Source organism: Atractosteus spatula, chromosome 7 (assembly GCF_055471065.1).
Source record: "Atractosteus spatula isolate fAtrSpa1 chromosome 7, fAtrSpa1.hap1, whole genome shotgun sequence".
NCBI lineage: Eukaryota > Metazoa > Chordata > Actinopteri > Semionotiformes > Lepisosteidae > Atractosteus > Atractosteus spatula.
Genome location: NC_142712.1, coordinates 21,235,984 through 21,258,607, shown reverse-complemented (window position 1 = coordinate 21,258,607; position 22,624 = coordinate 21,235,984). Strand labels below are relative to the sequence as shown.

The 22,624-nt window shown below is 39.5% G+C and overlaps 1 protein-coding gene across 2 annotated transcripts in view; it reads left to right on the top strand.

Moving 5' to 3' along the window:
• Positions 1 to 22,624, top strand: part of fndc3a (fibronectin type III domain containing 3A) — a 115,164-nt gene that overhangs the window by 25,950 nt on the left and 66,590 nt on the right. For both annotated transcript variants that reach the window (XM_088920894.1, XM_088920895.1), the window contains exon 2: positions 2,563 to 2,707. In XM_088920894.1, coding sequence (XP_088777020.1) covers positions 2,597 to 2,707 — 111 coding nt within the window. In that variant the 5' untranslated portion in view covers positions 2,563 to 2,596. The remainder of the gene's footprint in view (positions 1 to 2,562; positions 2,708 to 22,624) is intronic.

Below are 22,624 nucleotides of genomic sequence, written 5' to 3'. Positions count from 1 at the left end.
CTAATGATGAAATAATGTCAAGTGTCAGTTGCTCATTTAAGTAAATCTCTGCGTGGACCACCAAATATAGTCTGAAAGTGAAGAGGAATATTCATTAGTATCCTCACATCTTGATGAGTTGCATATTTTATTTCTTCTTCCTATTTTATGAAGTGTTAAATCGCTGAACTTTGACATCGCCTCCCAGCACTGGGGCCCTGGGTTCAATTCCTGAGGTGCTATTTGTGTAAACTGTGTATGTTCTTCCCGTATTCACATGGGTTTCTTCTGGGTGCTCCAGTTTCCTCCTACAGTCCCAAGATATGCTGATAGGTTAGGTGACTTATGGAAATAGGCCCTAGTGGGAGTGTGTGTCTGTATTTGTGTTTCTGTGTGCTTTGCAGTAGACTGGCATCTCGTATCCTGTATCCTGTTTTGCACCCTTTTCTTGCCCAGTTACGCTCCAGTCCCTGACCCTATACTCAATGAGCGGATGAGAAAATGGATGGGTGTTTAGACATACGCAACTTAAGTACCAGCTGCATGTTCTTGTTTTTTATTATTCAAATACCTATGGTTATACTGTTAACATACCAAGGACTTCTTTCGTCTCTTGAAGCATGATTGGGAACTGTAGTGCATTATATGTAGTCTGCTAGAGAGCGGTAATTAACAATGAACAACTTTGAAGTGCAGTTTTAAAAGATACGTACTAAATGGGTAGATTGACCTGGTAAAATAAAAGGCCAAAATTAAAACCCCTAGTATTCATACACAACACAATGGCAATCATAATATCTCTAGTCATTTATGGCTGGGGCAGAAAATGCCTCACTCATGCATGAACAAAAATAAAACTTGCGTGCTAAGTGATCTGACATATGTCCTAAGCCGACCTGAAACATTAGATTTGATGCCAAGATAGTTGTATATTAAGTGTCGGTGCAGGTCATCAAATGTTGAATGGTAGCTCGAGACATTGGTGTGCAAATAGGAAAGAAATTAACTTTTTTTGTATTTATCTTTTTATCTTTTGAAGACATTCTTAATCTTTATCCACTCTCCAACATTGTGGGAGTAACTAAAGAATGTGGCAAGATTTTTTTTTTAAAACAATGAATCCATAACATTGGTGGCTGTAAGTGTGGAGCCGGTAAATAGCATACTAAGCAGTACTTGGTCGGGTTCAGGTGAGCTTTTCCAGCATAAGAACAGTTGTTGTGATGCATGGAGATTGTTAGGTAGGTTAACAGGCCTCACTGTATTGACTGTGCTGATTTGAGCGTACCCTGGGCTGAGCTGTTGGCCCTGGCTTAGTCCTCAGTGGTAAGATGAGAACATCAGAAAGGCTACCAATGAGAGGAGTCAGTTTGGTCTATCTGCCCCTTTGATAGAAGCTAATTGATCCAAGGATCTCATCCAGCTGTTTCTTGAAAGAAGTCAGGGTATTGTATTCATCAACATGACTGAATAGCTTGTTCTATACTGCCACACTCCTTTGTGTAAAGAAGCGCCTCTTGTTCTTGTTTTTAAATGGTCTTCCATGTAGGTTTGACTTGGAATCATGTGGTTCATCTTTCATTGTTTGTTCTGAAGAAATCCACTGGACTGACTTGGTCAGTGCCTTTGAGGATTTTGAATTCTTGTATCGGATCATCTTCTCTGTTCAAAACTAAAAAGGTTCTGTTGCCTCAAAATGTATTTGCTGTATTTTGGACTAATTCAGAGCACAATAAAGATTAATAAATGCCAAGGCCTGTGTTTTAGCAATTGTACTATAATTGCAATTATTCAGATGTTTTGTTAATGTTAATCATAACCTTTACTGCATCTCTTTCAACAGTTAAGACAGAGGTAGTACTCAGGGACTGGAGAATTGCCAATGTAGTTTCTATCTATAAAAGGGTGAGAAAATTGAACCGATGAGTCTGACTTCTCTTTCATGCAAGATAATGAAAACAATTCTTAGAACCAGAGGATTACCTATCTGGAAATAATATTCTAGGAAACAGCATGGATTTAAAAAAGGTAAATCCAAGCCTAACCAGCTTGTTGGATTTTTTTAAAACAAGCAGCAGTAGTAATGGAAACGCACAGGGCACATGATATGGTGTATTTAGATTTTCAGAAGGCTTTTGATAAAGTTCACTATAAGAAGTTAATGCTCATGTTGCAGGGATCCAGGGAAACAGAAAAGAACATTACAGCAATGTCTCCTACAGAATGTTACTCCAAGCAAAGCAAGACGTGGAGTACATTAAGTTGTGTTGTTGTGATTTTTTTTGTGGTTGCAATTAATTTGAAAAAGTTGCAATTAGTTTGCAAAAAGTTGCAATTAAAAAAACATTGTTGCCGCTAGATAATCAAATTGAAGCTGGTGTAATGCATTACATTGTGTTAGAATAAATAGCATCATAAAATAAATGTTTATGGATGAAATAATATATTGGTTAAAATAAGATGTTATATTATAGTCTTAATAGCATTACGCTTTGTTCCTTGCTATTTTTTTGGGGTGGGCAGTCTATACCTCCTTCAGACTGAATGTGCATTGTGCCCATGAGTACTGTGTTTTTGTTCTAGGAGCTGAAGGAGACCCGTGTTAGCGTTGGAGGCCATGGCTGACCACACTCCTCCTTTGGAGCCCAGCCCTCGGATCAGCGGTGACCTGTCCCTCCTGGCCCCCCCTCCGCCACCCTCCATGGTCAATGGAGATGGAGCTCAGCAGGTAACAAGAAACACTCAGATGGTGAGGGGGTGCAGAGGGTGGGGGAGACCGATTAAACTGTAGGGTTGGGTGGGGGTAGAAAACTTGTGTGACAGTGTCAGTTACTAAGTTTCTCTTAGCCTGACACTAAAGACGCCTCCTTAACAATAGAAAGAATTCCACTTAGATTTGGTAGCTTTCCAAAGGTTTTTGCAGTGTTTCAGGTTTGTGTGCAGGTGAGACTGAAGTGGGGGAGAAACTCAGTTCACACATCCAAGTTGTATCTGCTACTTCTGAATACACATGAAAATTCAGCATTGTCACCAAAAGCCCAACTGTTAAAATTTCACTGATCAGGTCAACTTACAATTGGCTAGCTACTTTCAAGATTTCTCTTCTTGCAGAGAAAGTCTGTTTACATATGAGCTCACTTCTAAGCCTGGTGTTTTTTTTTTACTAAAGTTCATTTTCAAGCTTGGGCAACAATTGTCGGAGTCACAATTTGCCAGATCTGTGGCAAATGTGCAGCTTTTTAAGTCCCATATTCACAGTCGGTGATTGGTTGTATAGTGTTTCCCTTCCTTGCCAGTTCCTTGTTGGTAGGTTGTTATCTTTGGATTCTTGACTGCTGACCCTCCAGCTGGGGTACCAGTCCAGATGGGTCTGACCTTGGTGTTGCAGATAGAGACACTGAGGTGTTGGGAACCCCTTGTTTATGATACTTGGTTTGTGTTCTACACTCTCTGCACCCTCTATACCCTCCTCTGCTGTACAGGATCTCTCATAGCTGTAACTGAACATAACTGAGACCACCATGTGCCCCAGCCAACCCACTGCCTAGCCATTAATCCATCACTTAGCCTTATGGTGTTCGGCAGATAAGCAGGAATGTGCTTTATACACAATGTATGGTGTGGAGACGACAGAGCAGAGTTACGGGGTTGTGAATTATCTTCCAAATGACTTCACCCACACCTCCTGCACATTAGTACTGGAGCTCTCTGTTATCTGGCACTGTTACTTGCAAAATTTCTCATTTAACTTACTAATGAACATTCTTGGTGTCTTACATTTCCACATGTAAGATCCACAGCTTTTTTAAACTGTTCCATTTAAGGTGATAATTAGATCAGTTACAGACTTAAGAGCAGAGCTGGATAGTAAAACTGTACAAACAGCAGCCCTACAGGACTAGAAATGGACATCCCCAATTTTACACAGATGAATTTTACCTTTGTACATCACTAATATAATGAAATTAGTACATTCTTTCATCAGATTCCCATAAGTAAAGAGTTGATGAAAGAATTAAATAAAGTTAGAGCACTAATCGCAAACATGAGGGCTTTACTCCTGGTCAAGCTAGAACAATAGTCTCATTAATGTACAGGTTTTCTCAAGGCTGTTGCATCTGTGTTTCTATAAAATAACCTAAAACAGTTTTTTTTAAGTATATGGCGACATGCTTGGAAATTGATGGAGAAGTATTAAAGAGAATGAGTAAAACATATCAGTGTGGGCTTCATGATGTTTTTTGGTGAATGTAGATCTCGTTTAAGCCTGATGGGTGGCTCTTCACTTCTGTCCCCATCTGTAGAGGATTTATTAAAACTACAGGGAGAAACCATTAACACTTAATAGCTTTCTGCAGTCTGGCAACGAAGCTGCTGAGGGTGAAAGTCTATTAAAAGTCAATAAAAAGAAAATAATCTCTATACTCATCCCATCATCATTACTTCTGAACAGAGATACTTGGATCTACAAGAGAAAGAATAAAGAGGTTTTCCTTCAAAAGCAACCAATCTCCAATACAAGAGCACAGCCCTGAGATTGTGTGATTCTGCAGCTTAACATAGGACAGTATATATTCACAATGTAGGCTGAGTAAAAATAAGAGTCTCCTATTCATTAAAATCCCACTCTAGGGTCATTGCTGACGTAAGAGCACAAATAGACTGGGTTTGACGTGCTTATAGCATTTCAAGCACAGGCTACAAAAAACCACACCAGGGAAAGAATAGCTTCCACTCGGGTTTTTTTTTAAAGGAGGGCAGCCTTGATGTTAATTTTCATTCAAGCGCACTGAAAAGCGTCAAAACAGGTAAATAAAGACGTCATTGCTAGCAAGCTCTCTCTGATTTTTTTTCAAAGGTTATAAGTATTTTCTGTAAAGAACTGCATTGTTTTTTGCCATAATTTTAACATCTTATACTCCAGAAGCAATGCAATAGGAGGACTGTCTCTTTCCAAGTTGGTCCCAGAGATGACAGGCCTGTGTCTCAGTCATGCATCATATTAATTGAGGACAGGTATCGATCGTGATCATCATCACAAGTACTGTACACAGCTTCTAAAATGAATAAGTCTGTTAATACGTCACATTGTTAGCCTCATGGAGTATGGTTGTAAAGACTTCTAGCACTGGTGCATTGGCAAAAGGAAATTTTCTCCTTTTCTGTGACATATGGAACTGTGCATACAGGCAGTCCATTGTACGTCTCAGTTGGGGGCCAGAAAGTATAGCTTAACAATGTATAACAGGCCATTGCTCCCAAAAGAGAAATACGGAGAGTTCAGGACCAAGAGCGTAAACATTGCCCATGCGCCTTCAAAGTCTGGGGGGGGCTCTTCCCATAGGAATTAATGCAATAAAGTCAGGTTAGGGACCACAAGTTACGGGGTGTTGCTAAACAAATAAAGTGGGTTCCGTTATAAGTCCAGGTTACATTCCTAAATAATGAAACTATTCCTAAACAATAATATATTTAGCTTGGAATATGTTTAGACATGAGTATATATGTTTAATGTACCTATACACTTTAAAAAGCAATAAATAGAATTAGATAACATTACTAACTGCTTTCGATTTGTGGTCTTGTCAAAACCAACAAAATAATTTGCTGCTTCAGGAAAGGCATTTTTTTCCCCGCGCACTGTTCATGCATTTAAAGTTAAGAGGCTACACCTTAATCCACTGGCTGGATTTGAGATGTATTATGTGGTGGTAAGAGCTCAATTTAAATGCTTAATGTTGGGGCATTGTGATTCACAATCTAAGTCAAGTGTAACAGCAGTGTGTACACGAAGAATTTTTAATGTTCAGTTTTGCTCTTCACTATTTTTTTTCATTTCTGAAGGAAAATCCATGAACCACCTACGTTGCTGGCATTTGGTGCCTTGAAAAGCAACGTACGTGTGGGGATTTTTGTGGAGGGAATTGTCGAGTTCCTCATTTCATCCACAATGTATGTGGGAAATGCTCTGTAGCAGGGCAACTTAAAATGGGGTGCGCACGTGACTTAAGTTAAAGGTTTAAATATTGTGCAGTGTTGAAAGATTGTGTGCTCTGGAAATGCATTGTTCTCCATAAGGATAGTGAATTCAGTTTGCTATTTTTCACTGTATATTCAAGCAATTTGGATTTAAGATTAAAAGGTGAATATGAGGCAAAATGTAATCTTTTATGTCTGGATATTTCTGTGCATATATGCATTAAACGTTTAAAAATAATAGCAGTTTTTGTATTCCTTCACCCCTTTTAGGTGAGCAGTCAAGTATATCAAAGAAGTATAAAACGTTAGGTTGCAATCCTTTATGCACAAAATAACTGCATGAAGTCTGCAACCCACTGCATGCATAACTGAAACCCACTGAAATGCATGCCCGATTGGATTAAAATCAGGAGATTGACTTGGCCAGTCTCAGACTTTCAAAACTGTAAGGTGAGTTTGGCGACTCTGCTGGAATCTTTAGATGCCAGCGTGACTGCAGTTGCATTATGGGAATGATAGTACTTTTGATATATAGCAAAGGGAGGGGGCGTGAATGTGATTGTTAGACTCGTACAGAGAAGAAATGAAAATCGGTTCAAAGCTAATTTGAAATTCTTCTGCTGATGCAAGGAACTGTGCCTGTGGAACATTATGGTCTTCTGTGTACAGCATGGAGGAGGTGTAAACATTGTTGTGAAACCACGTGGGATTTCAAGTGGGTCTTGCTGAGGTGGAAACAAGTGACTAAGCCTTTGTTTATCCTTATAGTGCCTGTTAGCCAGTCTGGATTCTTGTCATTGCTAAGTTATCTCCTCAAGTGTGTTTTTCCTTCTTATACACGTTGTTCACTGCCACCCTTCCTTATCCCTTGTCTGTTGGCATAGTTCTATCTTTACTTGCACTGTTTTTTTTTATAGCCATATAAGGTTTATAATTTCAAGTCTTAACCCACTGAATTCTACATGTGCCACATCCCACTTGAGTTTATAATTGCTGAAAAGTTCAAAAAGGGGGTGAGTACTTCAGGCAGAAGCCATTCTGGGGGTGAGCAGGATCACACAGCTCTCCCTGCTGCTCCTGTCATGGGGTTCAGCACAGGAGCGCAGCACTGAGGAGGACTGGCCAGCAAGTTTTTGTCTTCTAAATGGCATGACCACAGACGAGGTCTTTGAGGCCAGACCTCTACTGCAGGATGAAGGGCTTTAACAAAAGGTGTGAAATGTTTTTTTTTTTCCTCACAAGCATGCCTCCAAAAGCCTAACTTCATATTTTGAAATGCCTCTTTGTAGAAAACTCCCCCCTCTGTCACGTTAGCCGTTATCGCCAAAATCCTTTTTTTTTTACTGCCGCATCATGGCTTTCCTACAGGCTCTGAGTATGGCTGTACTGACCTTTTTGTAGTTCAAGCACAGGGTTATAAATCTCTTCCTGCTTTGAACCCCTCTAGTATCCCCTGCCCGGCATTGCAGTGTCCCTTAAATGGCCACTACAACTGACGCTCCGATGTGTTTTTCTTAGTAAAAGCTGGTCTTTTGTAACTGGACAGTAGTGCCATGAAAATCTAAAGCGTCATTATTAATGCAGTAGAATTCCTCCCTGAGGTCCTTTTCTTTTTACTGTCTTGCAGTGTTCCTGGGTTGCCATGGTAATGATCTCTGTCATACCCATTGCAGGAATACAGTATTGGTTAATGGAGTGCGGTGTTTTACTTTGCCTCCTGTTGATCGTGTCATTGTTTTGCTGTGCTCGGGGCCTTTACCAGGACCACACCTGTACCCTGTCTCAGTGGAAACAACAGAAGGTCTGGGGCTCTGTGACAAAGCCAGGCAGAACTCTTCCCTAGTGCCAAATAAGAAATGTTGCAGTCTGTGTTTTTCTAGGCAGTTTTTGTATCTGAACCCCAGACCCAACAAGCAGGCAAATATTGATGCCTATTTTACCTGCTGTGGGTTATTTGGAGCAGGTGGGGATGATTTGTCAGCTTTGTAGCATTTTACATTTAGAAATTGTAGCATTATAGCTAAGGGCAGCTATTAACTTAAATAGTTCAAATTCTATTTGTGGGCCTGGTTAGCTCAAATGATGAATTCAATGCAAGACTTTGGTTTGGAACTCAGATAGATCCTCTTAACCCAGATATTGCAGATGTGAGACTGGGGCTTGTCAGTATACAACCAGGTTTCCCCTAGTTAAGTATCACCAGAGAGGCAGTTGGAATGCGAGCAGCAAGGATTTACTTCAATGTCCACCCAGTGGGAGCTGCCAGGACACTGTGATCTCTGACTTATTTAAGAGAGATACACCACCCCTAAAGGAGATTGGAAGTAAAAGTGAAAGAAAGGCATTGTAGTTCTCACAGGGTTTAATTGAACTTCTTTATGTGAAACACAGTTAAATCTCTGGTAATTTCCATATCACAGTGTCTTGTTATAGTAACAAATACTATGAGCAATAACATTTTAACATTTAACATACTGTCAAATAAAACAAAAAAAACAGAAACTTTCAAATTAGTAGAGAGCAAGATTGAGTAACAGGACAAGTTTATCTATAAGGTCTAATTAAAACTATTGTGATTGTCGGAGAACATAGGAAATCTTTTTTTGTATTAATAAACAGGACCTAAGTTTTACATAGTGTAACAGTGACATTTCCAATTCCAGATGAAAACCATTGAATTATTACTTCTCATATTGGACTAAATCACCATTTCTCAGATGCAGCTAAACAGCTGTTTTTTTTTTTTGTTTGACCACAACAGTATCTTCAGAATCATTGTTCAGGCACTTTTGAATATGTCGTAAAATGTTGTTGATGCTGGATACTTTCTCTCTGGAGATAGCCCTAGGGTGACAACTGAAATGCAAACATTTTGTTGCAATGATGCGTTTCTTTTGAAGCGCAATACAGGGAAAAGAAATAGCTGTTTAATCAATGTTTGTTGCTTTTTGTAATGGTACAGTGCTTTTATACCAAGACAGTTCACATATATTATCTGCAATTTTGTATTGAAACATTTCTGTGTAGCTCTTAAGGCTTAATGTCACTCTCCTTGAACCAAAGCATTGTGCTTCTCATCAGGAATCAGTGGCACTGTTTTGTAGACAAAAAAAAGACTGTAATATGGTCTGTGAATTATCATAGAAATTATCGCAGTTGCTCTTGAACTTAGACCCTCCTTTCTCTACAACCACTGAGAAAACATACGTATGACACATCTCTGAAACTTGACTGTTCTTTAGCTGCGTAGGCAAGTGTGTGTGTGGAGGGGATTACTAGCCTCACGATCTGGCTGGGCAGCTTTTCCTTTATGTCGGTTTAATAAATCTCAGTATTTACTGTGTGGGCTTGCAGGACTCCTGGGTCGTATTTGCCTGCTGTTCGACTGACAGGTATAATAGCTACTATCCACTGACTGGCAGGAAAGAGAACAAGAGACACTCCTGGGAGGGCTGCAGGATCAGTGAATAAGAAGCACTGGGCTTTTAAGGCCTGTGCTATTCTATGTGTGCCTGTTCGTTTGAGGATCTGGAGCTTGAACAGGTTTATTACCGTAATTGACTGCTTTTATGAACACTTTCCATGGCCAGGAGTTGGTATTACAGCCCTCTAATCTCACTCTTCAAATTTTGTAGCAACTTCTTCCATTATTGACACTAACTGAACTTTTTTTTTGCTTCAACTCAATTTGTTTTTGGGTTTCCAATTTCAAATGCATTCCAGTGCCTTACTTAGGCTTTTGTGTTAAGTTTGTAAAAATCGGTACTTTCTTTGGCTTCATTTGTACCATCAAATTCTGTGTTATTTATTGGAAATTCTTTTGGTCGTGTATTGTTTAAAAACCATCATCGAGACATCCTTCTTGGTTTTGGGGACACTCTGTGTTTTGTTTCATTGTTTCAGCAATGTTTCTCTTAATTTCTTAAGCTTAGTCGATCCTTTCATAAAACGAATGGTTTAATTGATCAAATGGTTTTCGGCTGTTAAAAGTTGTGAATGGAGTTAAAAAAATATAACCAATATCACATGGATTTAAGATTTTCTTTGATGTATTTTTTTCTGTATACTACATTAAGATTTTAAACAAATGACACTATACAAAATGTGCATTAAGGGGTATTTCAGACTTTCACTCTGTTCAACTGTAATTATTTACGTATTGAAAGTTATTTGACAAGAACATAACAATAAATCATTAAACGGAAAAGGCTGGGGACAGACCGAACTTATCAGAGTTGTTTGTTCGTTACCTTGGCAACCCAGGTATGGTGTAGTAAACAGTTAAATAAGATCATATTTAGGAACAGAAGAAAAATGATATCATAGAAGGGCCTATTCAGAACATTTTATTCTTTTGGTTGCTAGTAAACCATTTGATTTCAGCGTTCATCTGCAACATCATAAAACAGAGACATTTGACATTTTTTAGTTCTGAACAACCCCACTATGCTGAGGCAATGTCAGGAACCCAGATGTCTCTTAGAAAGGCAAACAGTGCAGAAGAGATTCTCTTTTAAGCATAGTACTGTAATTAGACTGAGCATCAGAAGAACCTTATCACTCTGTGTTTTTAGAAACATTAAGTATACCACTTTGGATATTGATGTTTGGAACCTTACTTACTGCCTTTCCTGTAAGTTCAACCTGATGTGACACTATTCGAATAGGGCAGAGAAGGTCCTCATGCTGCTCATCTTTCTTGCAAGGTGAGAATGTGATAGTTACGCCATGCATGCCCCCGATCACCAGACTTGAGCCCCACTGAAAATTTAGGAGACAAACTGGGACTACGAGATCTTAAGTTCAGAAACAACGTGTTTATCCCACAAGATGGTGTCTGTGACCTGATGTAAAAGACAGACATTTTTTTTTCTTTCAAGAAAATGGCCATGCACTTGCAGCCCAAAAAATACATTTTATGTATTTGTTACAATTTTTTGAGTTTATTGCAGTGATGTTTCATTTCATACTCGGTTAATGTGATCGTAATGATAATGTGATCAAACTGTTTGTGTCTTTGATCAGCAGAGATCCCAGCAGCTAGCTGTTACAGTGTTGTGAAGATTTTTATTTTATCTAGGCACCTGCCGTGCGTTCTTTTGTTTTGTGTTGCCTGTGGTCATTAAAGAATTAGCATGTGCTGGAAATCAAAGTATGAATCACTACTAAAATTTCAATCCAGTGATCCGAGAAGACTTTGTCATGTGTAGAGTGTCAGATCACTGTTAATCCCACAAAAGGGTTATGGTAAGTCAGAAAAGCACCCTGCTACATTAACGTTGACCTTTAAAAAGTCTGTTTAATATAAAAATATAAAAACCTGTGTGCACTGCAAGCTGTCAGGCCATTTCAGTCTTCCTTTTTTATACTTGGTGAAGCTGACAGGGGTCAGCAGAAGCTTGCTGAGTAAAGGGGACCAGACTACAGTTACTCGTGTGGGACTCCCTATCATACCTTGGGCAGCTGAGAGAAGGCGTTCTACCAGTGTAACCTATAAACCTAGAGCTTCCTCTGTAAAACTCAGCTCCCACCATAAACCAAAGTCTTGCCAAACCATCAGCCCACCACTCACGGACCATTTGTATTTCCCGGTAAGAACATTCTACTTATCTGGGAGACCACATTGACTTTGGATTTGAAAATGCAGATTCTTCTTCCCTCCCTTCAGACTTGCCACTGAAATGTTCCTGTGCAAGTCAGAATATATAGATCAGGCTAGAAGGACAACATCAGCACACAGCAGAGATGCCACCTCCAAGCTCCCATACTGAACATTGTGCATTCCTTATGTGTCTTAATAATCCTGTCCATGGATCTTATAATCAGTAGCAGGAAAAACACACCCTTGGCAGAGTTCAAACAGGCTTAATGCCCAAAACACAAGCACAGCACTCAAAGAGTAGAGTTGATACCACACAAGAAGTTACTTAAATTCTGTTTAAGTAGCTCAATAACTTGGCTTATTTTGAGACAACGAAAGACTTTGAGGAGTCCTAGGAAATGAAAGAGTTCAAACAAAATGCTAAAAAAAAACATAGAAGCAGATATTTAGTCCTGTGAGTCTTTTTGTTTGCTTTTCACAAATGTAGTGTGAAGAATTAGAGTTTTGTTATAAGAAGTACCCTTGAAATAATGGAACAGATACAGCAAACCATCAGGGTACAGACTATGCATCAAGGCAACAGGTATACAAGTATTTTGAAAAATCAGTATAAATTACAGTGTAAATATTTAAAAGGTACATGAACAGGTTTTGAGGAACTGATGGCTGCGTGTTCATTTCTCACATCGCTCACAGTCAGCCAGATGAAATTTGAATATAGTCATGATTACTGGTGAAAAAGGTGAACATGTTTTCTTCCACAAGAAAAGAAAAAGAAAAACTGTGTGTCAAGTAACTAGAGTTAACAATTGCCATCCAAGACCAGTTATTGTCTCTCTCACTCACAGATAACATTGCTAGCTGGGCTTTTGACGTCATTGGCCTAATTTGTGGGCCGATTAACAAAAAAAAACATTGCGTGCCATTTCCCCCTGATTTAGGTCAGTGAGTTTGACAAAAGCATACTTGCTCCTTCTACGTCTTTGGATATCACGCGCTGCTCCCTATCAGACTCGAACACCAAGGGGCTCAAAAAGAACATTCTCAAAGCAAACGTCCCTGGGGCCAGATGCACAGCAAGGGTTACTTTGATACTGCCAAGGGACATACAGCGCATTCAAACTAAAAGGCAAAGGGAACCAAACAATCAGGTTACGTGAGGAGTAGAGAAATTCCACTGATTATGTGCTGCATCTTCAGAATGCGTGCTATTTGCTTATCTGAATGAAGGAACTTTTGAACCCGAAGATATTTTTGATCTGAAATTATAATTTTGAGAATACTCCAAGCTAAAATCCTTGACCTGTTTAGCTAATTCTGCATTTCCTAGTGATCCAGAGAATCTTTTTGCATAGCTATATTGTCATTATGCACCTGCTAGTATTGCCCTTTTCTCTTCTTGTGCTGGGACTTTGGTCAGCTGCAATCCAGTCATTTAAACTACTCTTTCATACATTGCTTAAATATTCCATGTTGTGCTAAAAATTTTCATTTGGTTACCTGACTGTTTGACATTAATATAACAGTGTGGGCCAATTCTAGATCATACGCATATAAGTGGGCCAGGCAGTCCATTTCTCTCCAGGATTACTAAATGTGCACAACACAACTCTTGTGTTCCAGCACCCTTTTAAAAGTTTTGTGTTGGAATCTGAAAGCTAGAAAACTCTTAAATACATATTTACCTATTATCTAATTCTCATTCACAATTTAATATTGTAAGGTAGATCCATGGGTAGGTAAGTTGCTCCAAGCAGCCTTAAAAATTGACTGAATTGATTTTGGTAGGTAAATTGCTTTCTGGTTTCCGGTCTGCATCTGAAACATGGTCTATGTTAATGGACCTTGTTAATGTCTAGTGTGATGCCGGAAAAGATACTGTATATTTGTAGAACCACTGCACTTACGTGCTTGAGTGCAGTGGTCTGAGGCAGTGAGCTGGATCCAAGAGCAGGTGAGGTAGTCGGAGGTGAGCAGCAGACAAACAACCGGAAAAAACATGGTTCAAAGATGTAGTAAAAAAACAAGCAGGGGCTGTAGCCAGGAGGATTTGAGGTCAAGGTACCTGGGAAGTCAGTGAGTAAAGTTGTAGAGAGCAAAACCAAGTTTAAAACCAAGAAAACAGTTCAGAGAACGCTCCATAAGCAAGGTCCAACGAAGAACGTTCAAGAAACAAGGTACACGCACTGAGAATGCTAAGAAAAGGAAATTACTCTGAGCGTCATAGTAGTGCAGAGCAGCTTTTAAATAGCCAGGTGGAACTGATTGCCTACTGGATGCCATTGTCACAGCAACCCATTGAGTGACCAGTGTGCTGGTTGCTGTGGTGATTATAGTGCAGTTTCCAATTCTCTAATATGACCATCATATTAAGTAGTGTAGCAGATTATCTTTTCAGGTAGTGTAGAACTGTATTCTTTTGAGTATATGGGAAAGTTGCTAGTCTTCTGTAGACAAATCAACCTGATATTTCAACCCTTCCCTCCCTAGTTTGATCCTAAACCTTAGCCATGCAACTTTCCCTGTCTTTTGTCTTCTTGAGTTCTCTTTGGCCAGGGGTCATCTTAATCAGGGTAGTTTTCTTGACAGTCTGACACTGCAACCATTGCCATTTTACATTTTGTTTTGCAGTAAGGGAACTTTTCTGTCTCATAGTAGTAGTGTTACATGTCTTATGTCTGAGTATCCTCATGATTCCTTGATATGTGAATGTATCTGTCTAGAGAATGCTCCAGAGTTGTCTGGTGTTTGGTTCAGCTCAGCTAACACATTGAACCAAGCCAATGGAAAGTATCCTGCGGTGGGGAACACATGCTCAGAAGCTATGCTGACCTCTACTGCTGCTGCTTCTTTTTGACACTGGTGTGTCTTGACATTTAGGGAAAAATGAAGTGGGGGTATTCAATCCAGTTTGTGAGTTGATTGCTGGTAGGCTATTGACCTAAAATTCTCATCAACTTAAGGTTTTACACGTTACTGTGTACATTTTACTTTTGTGGTTTGAAATACTCTCATCATTGCTAAATTCTTTCTAACTCCATAATATGAAAATAGTGTTGCAGTTCCCCTTTAAGTCTACAAAAACAAAAAAGGACTTTTCAGTTTAGATGTAAAATGTAGCATATTGAGTTTCAGCCTGTGAGGAAAAGGCATAGTCCTGATAAAGATAGTACGCTGGTGCTTTTGGTGCCATTGGAAACGGTCACGCCAAGTGTCGAGTCCCCTACTCCTCAAGGCCTCATACAGAAGATAAAGGATATTGTATATCTGTAAAGGAGACATGGTTTATTTTTGACAGATTATGAAATCTCACCTTCACAGCAGACCGAATATTAATCAATAGCACAACAGGTGTTACTCTGATCAATCCAGGACAATTTAAGTTATATTTAAAGAAATGTTTCTAGATATATGGTCATCCTTGATACTGTAGTGCAGTAGCAGGAAACAGAAGTTCACTGTCTGTACCTGCATACGATAAGTAACATCCATTTGTTAATAAGAATATCATGAATATCCCTAGTCTTTTTTGTTTGTTTGTTTTAAGCCATGTCTTGTCAAAATTCTAGACTTCTGTTCAGTTGTTTGAAGGCACCTGCTATTTCCCTCCTCACGTGGCACTTTGCTTATCCTTTGTCAAAGGTGCTGTTGTGACCCGAGCAGATATTAACAGTAACCCGTTTGCCTTGTCCTGGGGGCTATTGATGACCATATAAATAGAAGGTACTGGGGCGTGAGCTCTGAATGAGAGAGCGAGCGAGGGAGGGAGAGAGAGACAGCACTGCACTGCATAGCAGTACACGTCAGCCGACAAGCGTAGATGGATTTGGCTCAGTCTGAACAATTCATGTGGAAGTAGAGCTCCTGATACCTCTGGGAAACCTGTTACCTTTTCTTTCTCTCTTTTTTTCTCTCACCGTCTTTGGTTTTCTTTAATAGCCTCTGGCTGCTATTGGGAGAAGAAAGGAGGGGGAAACATAAGCGTTTTCACTGCGTTAGTGAAGAAGGCTTTTTCCCCCCCTGAAATGATTGACATTGATAGTTTTATCTAGCTGCAGATGCGGCTGCAGCTATTTGTTGACTCAGTTGCCATAGAGACGCAACATATTCATGTGCGCTAGCTGGGGGAGAATGCACTGTACACAGGGATAATTTAATAGGAGAGGCTCGGCTTGAAGCTCTGCACTATAAGTGATGGCTCCGATGATAATTGGCTGTACCTGCGGCATCCCATCTCCACATGTCATGTAAATGAGGAATGTTTCAGGAGGAACTCCGGCCGTGATTCTTTTTTCCTTTGGTGTGGGGGCTCGGAGAAGTCAGGCCTGATGCCTTCGATCCTGGGTCGGATTGCCTCGTTGCTTTGTGAGCGGGAGAGGTTGGGTCCTCCTGTGTGTTGTGACTGCTGAAGCACTGAGCTGCCTTTCCTGCCTGTAGTAAAAGCATCTGAATGAAACCAAGTGATGCGGGCGACAGTAAGTGGCTGTTTTCTTCAATGTGCTGTTTTTTTTTTCCCTTGCGTATATGTTTCTCTTTAACATCGAGTGGACATCAGTTGAGAGCTCAGGTTGGAGCTGGCCTGCTGAAGAAATTGTAGGAATTAATGAGCTGGTGACAGGGCTTGAGGAAAAAAAAATCGGCAAAACAGAAACCACAGATGGGGGAACAGCTTAAATTTAAATTAGACAAGACCTCATTCACTTCAACCCTCACACACGCACGCCCAGCACAGAGACACGCTCATCCCTGCCCACAGAGTGGGAGCTGCAGATGCCCTGTGGCACAACAAACCCCCTCACCAGCCTTGCTCTTCATCTTCATGAATGGGGATTCTGATGGAGAGCCTGGTGCCCGTGGCAGCGCAGGAGGAAAACTGCTGGATGTTGTGTGGAGTCAGATACTTCACTGTAGCTTTCCGACAGAAAGCGGAGGTAGAATTCGATGCCTTTCAGTTATTTTGTTGGGGTGTGCCAGGGTTGCCTTTGTGTTAGTGGAAACAGTTAGGGAAAGAAAAAAGGTGGCATTAATAGCCCCAGAGCAGCAGCCAGCAAAAATTACCTTTTGTTTTAAGTTTCTGTAGAAGAGCAAATTTTGTTGCATTAATAGTACACTGTATTACTTTACTCTTCTAACAATAGTCTGGATGCCTAATTTAATCAATTTAAGTTCATTTTTGCTGCAACTGCTTCTAAAAGGATAAAGGGATTTTGCACAGGAAGAGGGCTTCGATTCAAGTGCAGCAGATGTTGACTGAGTCTCCTTAGTAGAAGATTAATGCGGTGCTAATAGCTCATTAGCAATCTGCTTTCTCATTCAGGATCCGTCTATTGTGGCGTTTTTTTACTCCGTGGTCGTTGGAGAGGAAGTGCATGCTGTTTGCTAATCCAGGCTTTATTGCAAAGGGCAAGAAGAACTGAAACATTGATTTTTGAGTCATTTGAACAATACCCAGTGCCCAGTTTCCTTTTAAAGTTAAAAATGGTGTCTTTTAAATCTGAAGTTTAGCAGATTTAAAACTGTCCTGCAACATCTTTTGATCTGTCAAAGTGTTAGGCTTTCTATGCTAATTAGTACGGTGGTTACAGTGAAGTGCTGTTAGCAAGAGGTTCCTGGTTCAAAACCTTGTTTTGCCACAGACTCACTGAACCATTTTCCAAACCTACATGGAAGATTGGGACACAGATGTCCACCCCTCTTACTACATAATGTTAAAATTTGTTTATCACTAAAATTGCAAACAACTGCAGAAGAGCTTCCAGCAGTACACTGGCTTTTACTATGACAAATCAGTTTTTTTTCATCTTTAACATATTTCTAGATAACTTGTGTTGCTTACCATGCAAAGGCAGCCTGTATGTCCAACTGTTACAAGAATTGTCTGTCAAAATAAAAGCAATATTTAGGGCTTTTTGATATAGCCCTATATTTTGATATGGAATATAAGAAAAGTTACAAATGAGAGGAGGACATTCAGCCCATAAAGTAGCTCAAAGCAAATATATCTGAGGTTCTTATCCAGCTGTTTTCTTTAACGACTAGTGTATCAGCTTCCCTCAATTCTTTGTGTAATCTGTGTAACTGTCTCTGTAGTTCAATTTTGAGGCATCTGTTTTTTTCCAAAGTCCATTGAGTTGACATTGTTTTCTTGCAGTCTTCTGCAAGTAGTCTGTTTAAGACTAAAAAGGTTCAGATCCATCAGCCTGTCAGTGGTGAACATTCTCCCTTTTTCCCTTGGAAAGCACATTCAGTGTTCATGTGGTTACTTTTCTCTGGACTGATCCCAGAACAGCAATATCTAATATATACATTATTTACTGTATTTTCATTGTACAGCAAATTCTAAATTAGTCCTTGCTAGTTAATTTACAATTTTAACAGACTATCCTCCATCCATCCATTTTCAAATCACTTTATCCAATACAGGGTCGCAGGGGAGTTAGTCTATCCTGGCAAGAAACAGGGAAAAAGCAGGATACACACTGGATGGGACACCAGTCCATCATGGGGAACACAGACAAAAGCACAGACACACACACACTCACTCACATCAGGGCCCATTTTCCCAGAAGCCAGTTAACCTATGAGTATGTCTTTGGACTGTGGGAAGAAACCCCTAAAATACGAGGAGAACATACAAACACCACAAAGAGGCAACTAACTCTTGCAACACCATTCTGCCCTACAGAATATTCTTTGATTTCCATTTTTTCCTTTTAACCATATATACTTACATTCTTTTTGCCTTTTTATTGCTTCATCACATTGTCTAGATCCTGTAAATGATGTGTCAACATAAATGTTTTTTTCCCCAAAGTGTTTTGTTTAAATTCTGGATTTCCTATCTTTTTCAGGATTTAACCTTAACCAGAAGTAACCTTGAATTTTGTTTGCGGGTTCTAGTGTTTACCAATCCTCCTATTTACAGACCATGTACAGACTTCACTGGTTTTCGAACTGTACCTGAGTAGTGGTTCTAATACTGACCCCTGGAGTACTCCGCTAATTGCACACGTGTTTCCTTGAATACCTTCTGCTTGCAATTTTCTGTGATTCTAAATGCACCACATAGTATGCTCTGTATGTCCATTATTGTAGCTACTTGTTCACTAACAAGTAAGGCCCCAATTTAAAAAATCTGTAGATTTGGTCAAAGAACCTCAAGCAAAGACGTACAGCATTTTGGCTTGGTTAAATCAAGAGTAAGACTGAATTTACATGTAAATTGATTGGATCTGGGCTGTCTGCTTATTAGACGTGGAGCTGCACACGAGAAGGATCTGTTGCTCTGGAGCCTGGTTTTCAGTTGAGAAAGAAGTCTTGAATCAACACTTGCAATTTTATAGTTTTACAGTACTGCAGTTATGCAGTCTTGTCACACCATCGTCACTAAACTTAATTTTGATCATTGCATCTGAACTCAAGGACTATTGAGACATTTGTCTTATTACTAAAGTCATTATTGTTCTGCATTTTTATTTAGAAAATAGAAAAAAAATGAGTGGAATTTGTAACAAAGTACAGTGAGATCTAGCCGTGACATCTCCGTAAACCATCATATGAGTGGGCACACTAAGGCAGCTTGTGGTGCTCTGTGCAGAGACTGGCGTAGCTACAATTCTGTGTAAATAGTAGCATGAGTGTACTAACACATGCCTAATCCATTATTTCTTTGTGAAACATTAGGTATGATTTATTTATTAATGACTGAAACATAACTACTTTGTTAGTTTTGGGGCTAACAAAAAATAGTTAACGGTGCTAATTAAAGCTAGTTAATTGTTAATTAATGATGACTTCTAAAATAGTGTCATTGAGTCCTCTGACTCATAACTTGCTTATATTTTAGTCAAAGTATGCGTATCCTATGTTAAGAACTAAGGGTACTCCAAGTGTCTGACTTTTTTTAAAGGAATAATGTTTATCGACTGTGCTGTTATACGGTTTAGATTTGTTGCAAGTGCAGTTCGTGAGTACTTATCAAGAAGAAAGGAGGGTGTCATGGTGGTGCTTTGGTTAGCATTGCAGATTCACAGCGCTGGGGCCCTGGCTTCAATTCTGGACCTAGGGTGCCATCAGTGTAGAGTTTGTATGTACTCCCCACATTCATGATTCGTTCGGGTGCTCTGGTTTCTTCCCATAGTCCAGAAACTTATTGGCAGGTTAATTGGATTCTAGGAGAATTGGCCCTAGGTGTGAGAATGTCTGTGTGTGCCCTGTGATGGTCTGGTGCCCTGTCCAAGGTTTATCCTGCCCTGCTCCCCTTGTTTGCCTGGGTAGGCTCTGGCTCCCCCATGACCCTGAATTGGAAATAAATGGGAGCAAGTGTTCCCAGGGTCACTCTTTTAACATAGTGGGGTTTGGCACTCTTTTGGGCTTTGTAGGTATGGTAGGTAGTGTGAGGTAATTTGTCCATACTTGAGAATTCAGCTGTAGAATGTGCTGTCTTAGCTGATATATCCTGACAGAAGTGAATAGTGCTCACTTGGATGGTAGCTCTGTCAGTCATTAATTATATGTTAACGTGATAATAGTTTCACTTATGGTTGAGTTTGTAATTTTAAGACCATTTTAAGTGTTTGTAGTAAATACAGCTCTAAATAGGCAGAACTGTGTTATGATGTGTTGGAGCCTCAACACCAATGTGTTTGTCCCCAGAAGAGCTTTATAAGTCCTGCCTGGTATATACCATGAATCACAGGCTTGAAATATATTTCCTTTTTCGCTGTGCGAATTATTAAAACTGATGAGCAGAAAAGTTTTGACCTCTTCCTGTGAGTAAAAACATCAGACAGTCATCTTGAAAGTCTTCCTGGAAAAGTGTCTCAACTTCTTCAAGAAGAAGCTATAGATGGCGCAGCTGGAGTTCTCAGAAGGGCAAAATTAGCTAAGCTTATTCGTTCCTTGACAACCAGTGAAATTATGCATTGAATAAGGTTTTGTGTCGTACACTTTATCATCTTAATGCTATGAACAATGCTATATAGATTTAACACAAATTTAAGCAATCGTCTATGAAATTAAAGGTTATTTTTATGTATTAAAATTGATAAGTATTTGTACATCTGCAGCTGGAATATCTGCATCTCCTTATGATTATGTTAAATGTATTTGCATATAATCATAAGAAGATGCACATCCTTTAGTAATAACTGTCAGATTTATTGACTGCATCTCTACTGTGTTGTTTTGTTGTCATTGTAGCTGTCATTCACACTGATTTATGTTATTCATCTAGGAATGAAACGTCTACCAGTTTTACATGAATTGTAATATCACCTTACAAAAAGCCCCTATTGATATATTCAGTTTCCTGCAGCATCTAATATATAGTTTTTCGCAAAGTGGAATCAGATTTCAATTTTTGAAGGACATGCATAACTGTCCAAAAAACTGGCATGAATAAGAACCCGTTGCCGAGCCATGGTGACCATTTCTGATTAATGATCTATAAGGATCTCCAATTAAAGCCAACATCAGATGTTAGATACCTTGTTTTGTGTTAGTTTGCTGGAAAGTAGAAACATTAGTATGTGCAATTTGCCTTTTTGCTTCAGCAGTGCAGTTGCACAATTGAATAAACTGGATCTGAATTCCATGCAGTAAGTCTCATTTCCTCTCCCGCTGTGAAAACAGGGAGGGATCGGTCTTCCCCCAGCTGTATCCAGCTGTATAATTGCTTCATTAGTATTCCGAAGGTCTGCCTTACCTCTTCCCAGGGCTCTGTCTCCTTAGCTCTTCCGGACTAAAAGGGGGGCATGGACCACCATCAGCAACAGGATTCTCTTCCTCTCCCACGCAGATTGTCGGAGAGCACTATGGGTTTATAGAAAAGAGCATTCCCCCACCCACCCACTCCTCATGAGCTCCGCAAGTGTTCGGAAATTTCTAACCAGGGTGTAAAAACGTGCATGAATATGATACACCCACACAATGTGAAGCTGGAAGCAGCCAGCTTTTTTAATTAAAAAAAACACAGCATCATTCTTTTCCTCCAAGTGGAAGACTCAAAGGAGACTTGCGCTGTCACGTTTCTTGTGTGCGTTTATTTAGAAGCGTTCATGGAAAAACCTTGGCATGTAGCTGAGTTTGGCTCACAGCTTCAGAGGGCTCCTTCTCACAGTCATGTGGAAGGTGCTTTTCTCGAAAGCTGCTTATTGTGCATAGAATAGGGAATGAACTGCTGTTGCCAAGTTATTTGCCATTATGACCAGACCATAAGGCAGGAGGCAAAGGCCCATTTAGATCAAGTTCTCTTTCCAAGACTAAATGGATCAGTTCTTTTGGCCTGTTAGGCTAATCCTGTAGGACAGGATTAAGCTAAAAAATGTAAATGTTAGGTCTTCTTTGGATTTATTCTTACAGGTTTGTAATTTTGTGATCAAAGCTGTAAATAATTCCAAATAAGGTCTTATGAATGCACTGTATAATTTGAACAAAACCTCCCTTGATTAAAATCCCTTGTTATTATTCAACAAGCACAACATCCATTGAATTTGCTTATTGCTGATCTTAATTTCTCTTAATTTCTTTTTTCTTGTCCACATTCCCAAGAAGAGCAAATGGCTAAATGTTGTTCATAGGTTTGCTTTTTGAAGTTCATCACTGCCCCTTTGATATGTATAATAAATATTCCTACAATGTGTTTTTTCAACATTCTTTTTAATTTTCCAAGCATTTTAATTGTCTTGAATTGAATATTTTTGTTTCCTTAGTTGCTGCTATAAAGAAAAACACTAGTGAAATGGGCAAAATTGGACAGAAAAGTGTGCGTAAAACACTTACCTGTGATACCATAATTAATTGTCTCCCATATCATCGCTCTTTCTTTTGTCATTGTTGTAATTCTCCTATCACTGCAGTGCACTTCTTTAAATTTGCTGTTTTAAGTTTAGACTTCTGTATGTAACCTTACCAGAAGTTGTAAGTAAATATAAATGTGCCATGTGTTCTATTTGTATTCATTTGATGCATCAAACAAATAAATCAGATTAGGACTTCCCCTTTTTCCCCTGTAATTCTGTGAGTATGTAGATCTGGGCTGGGCTGTCCAGACCTGGTATAATA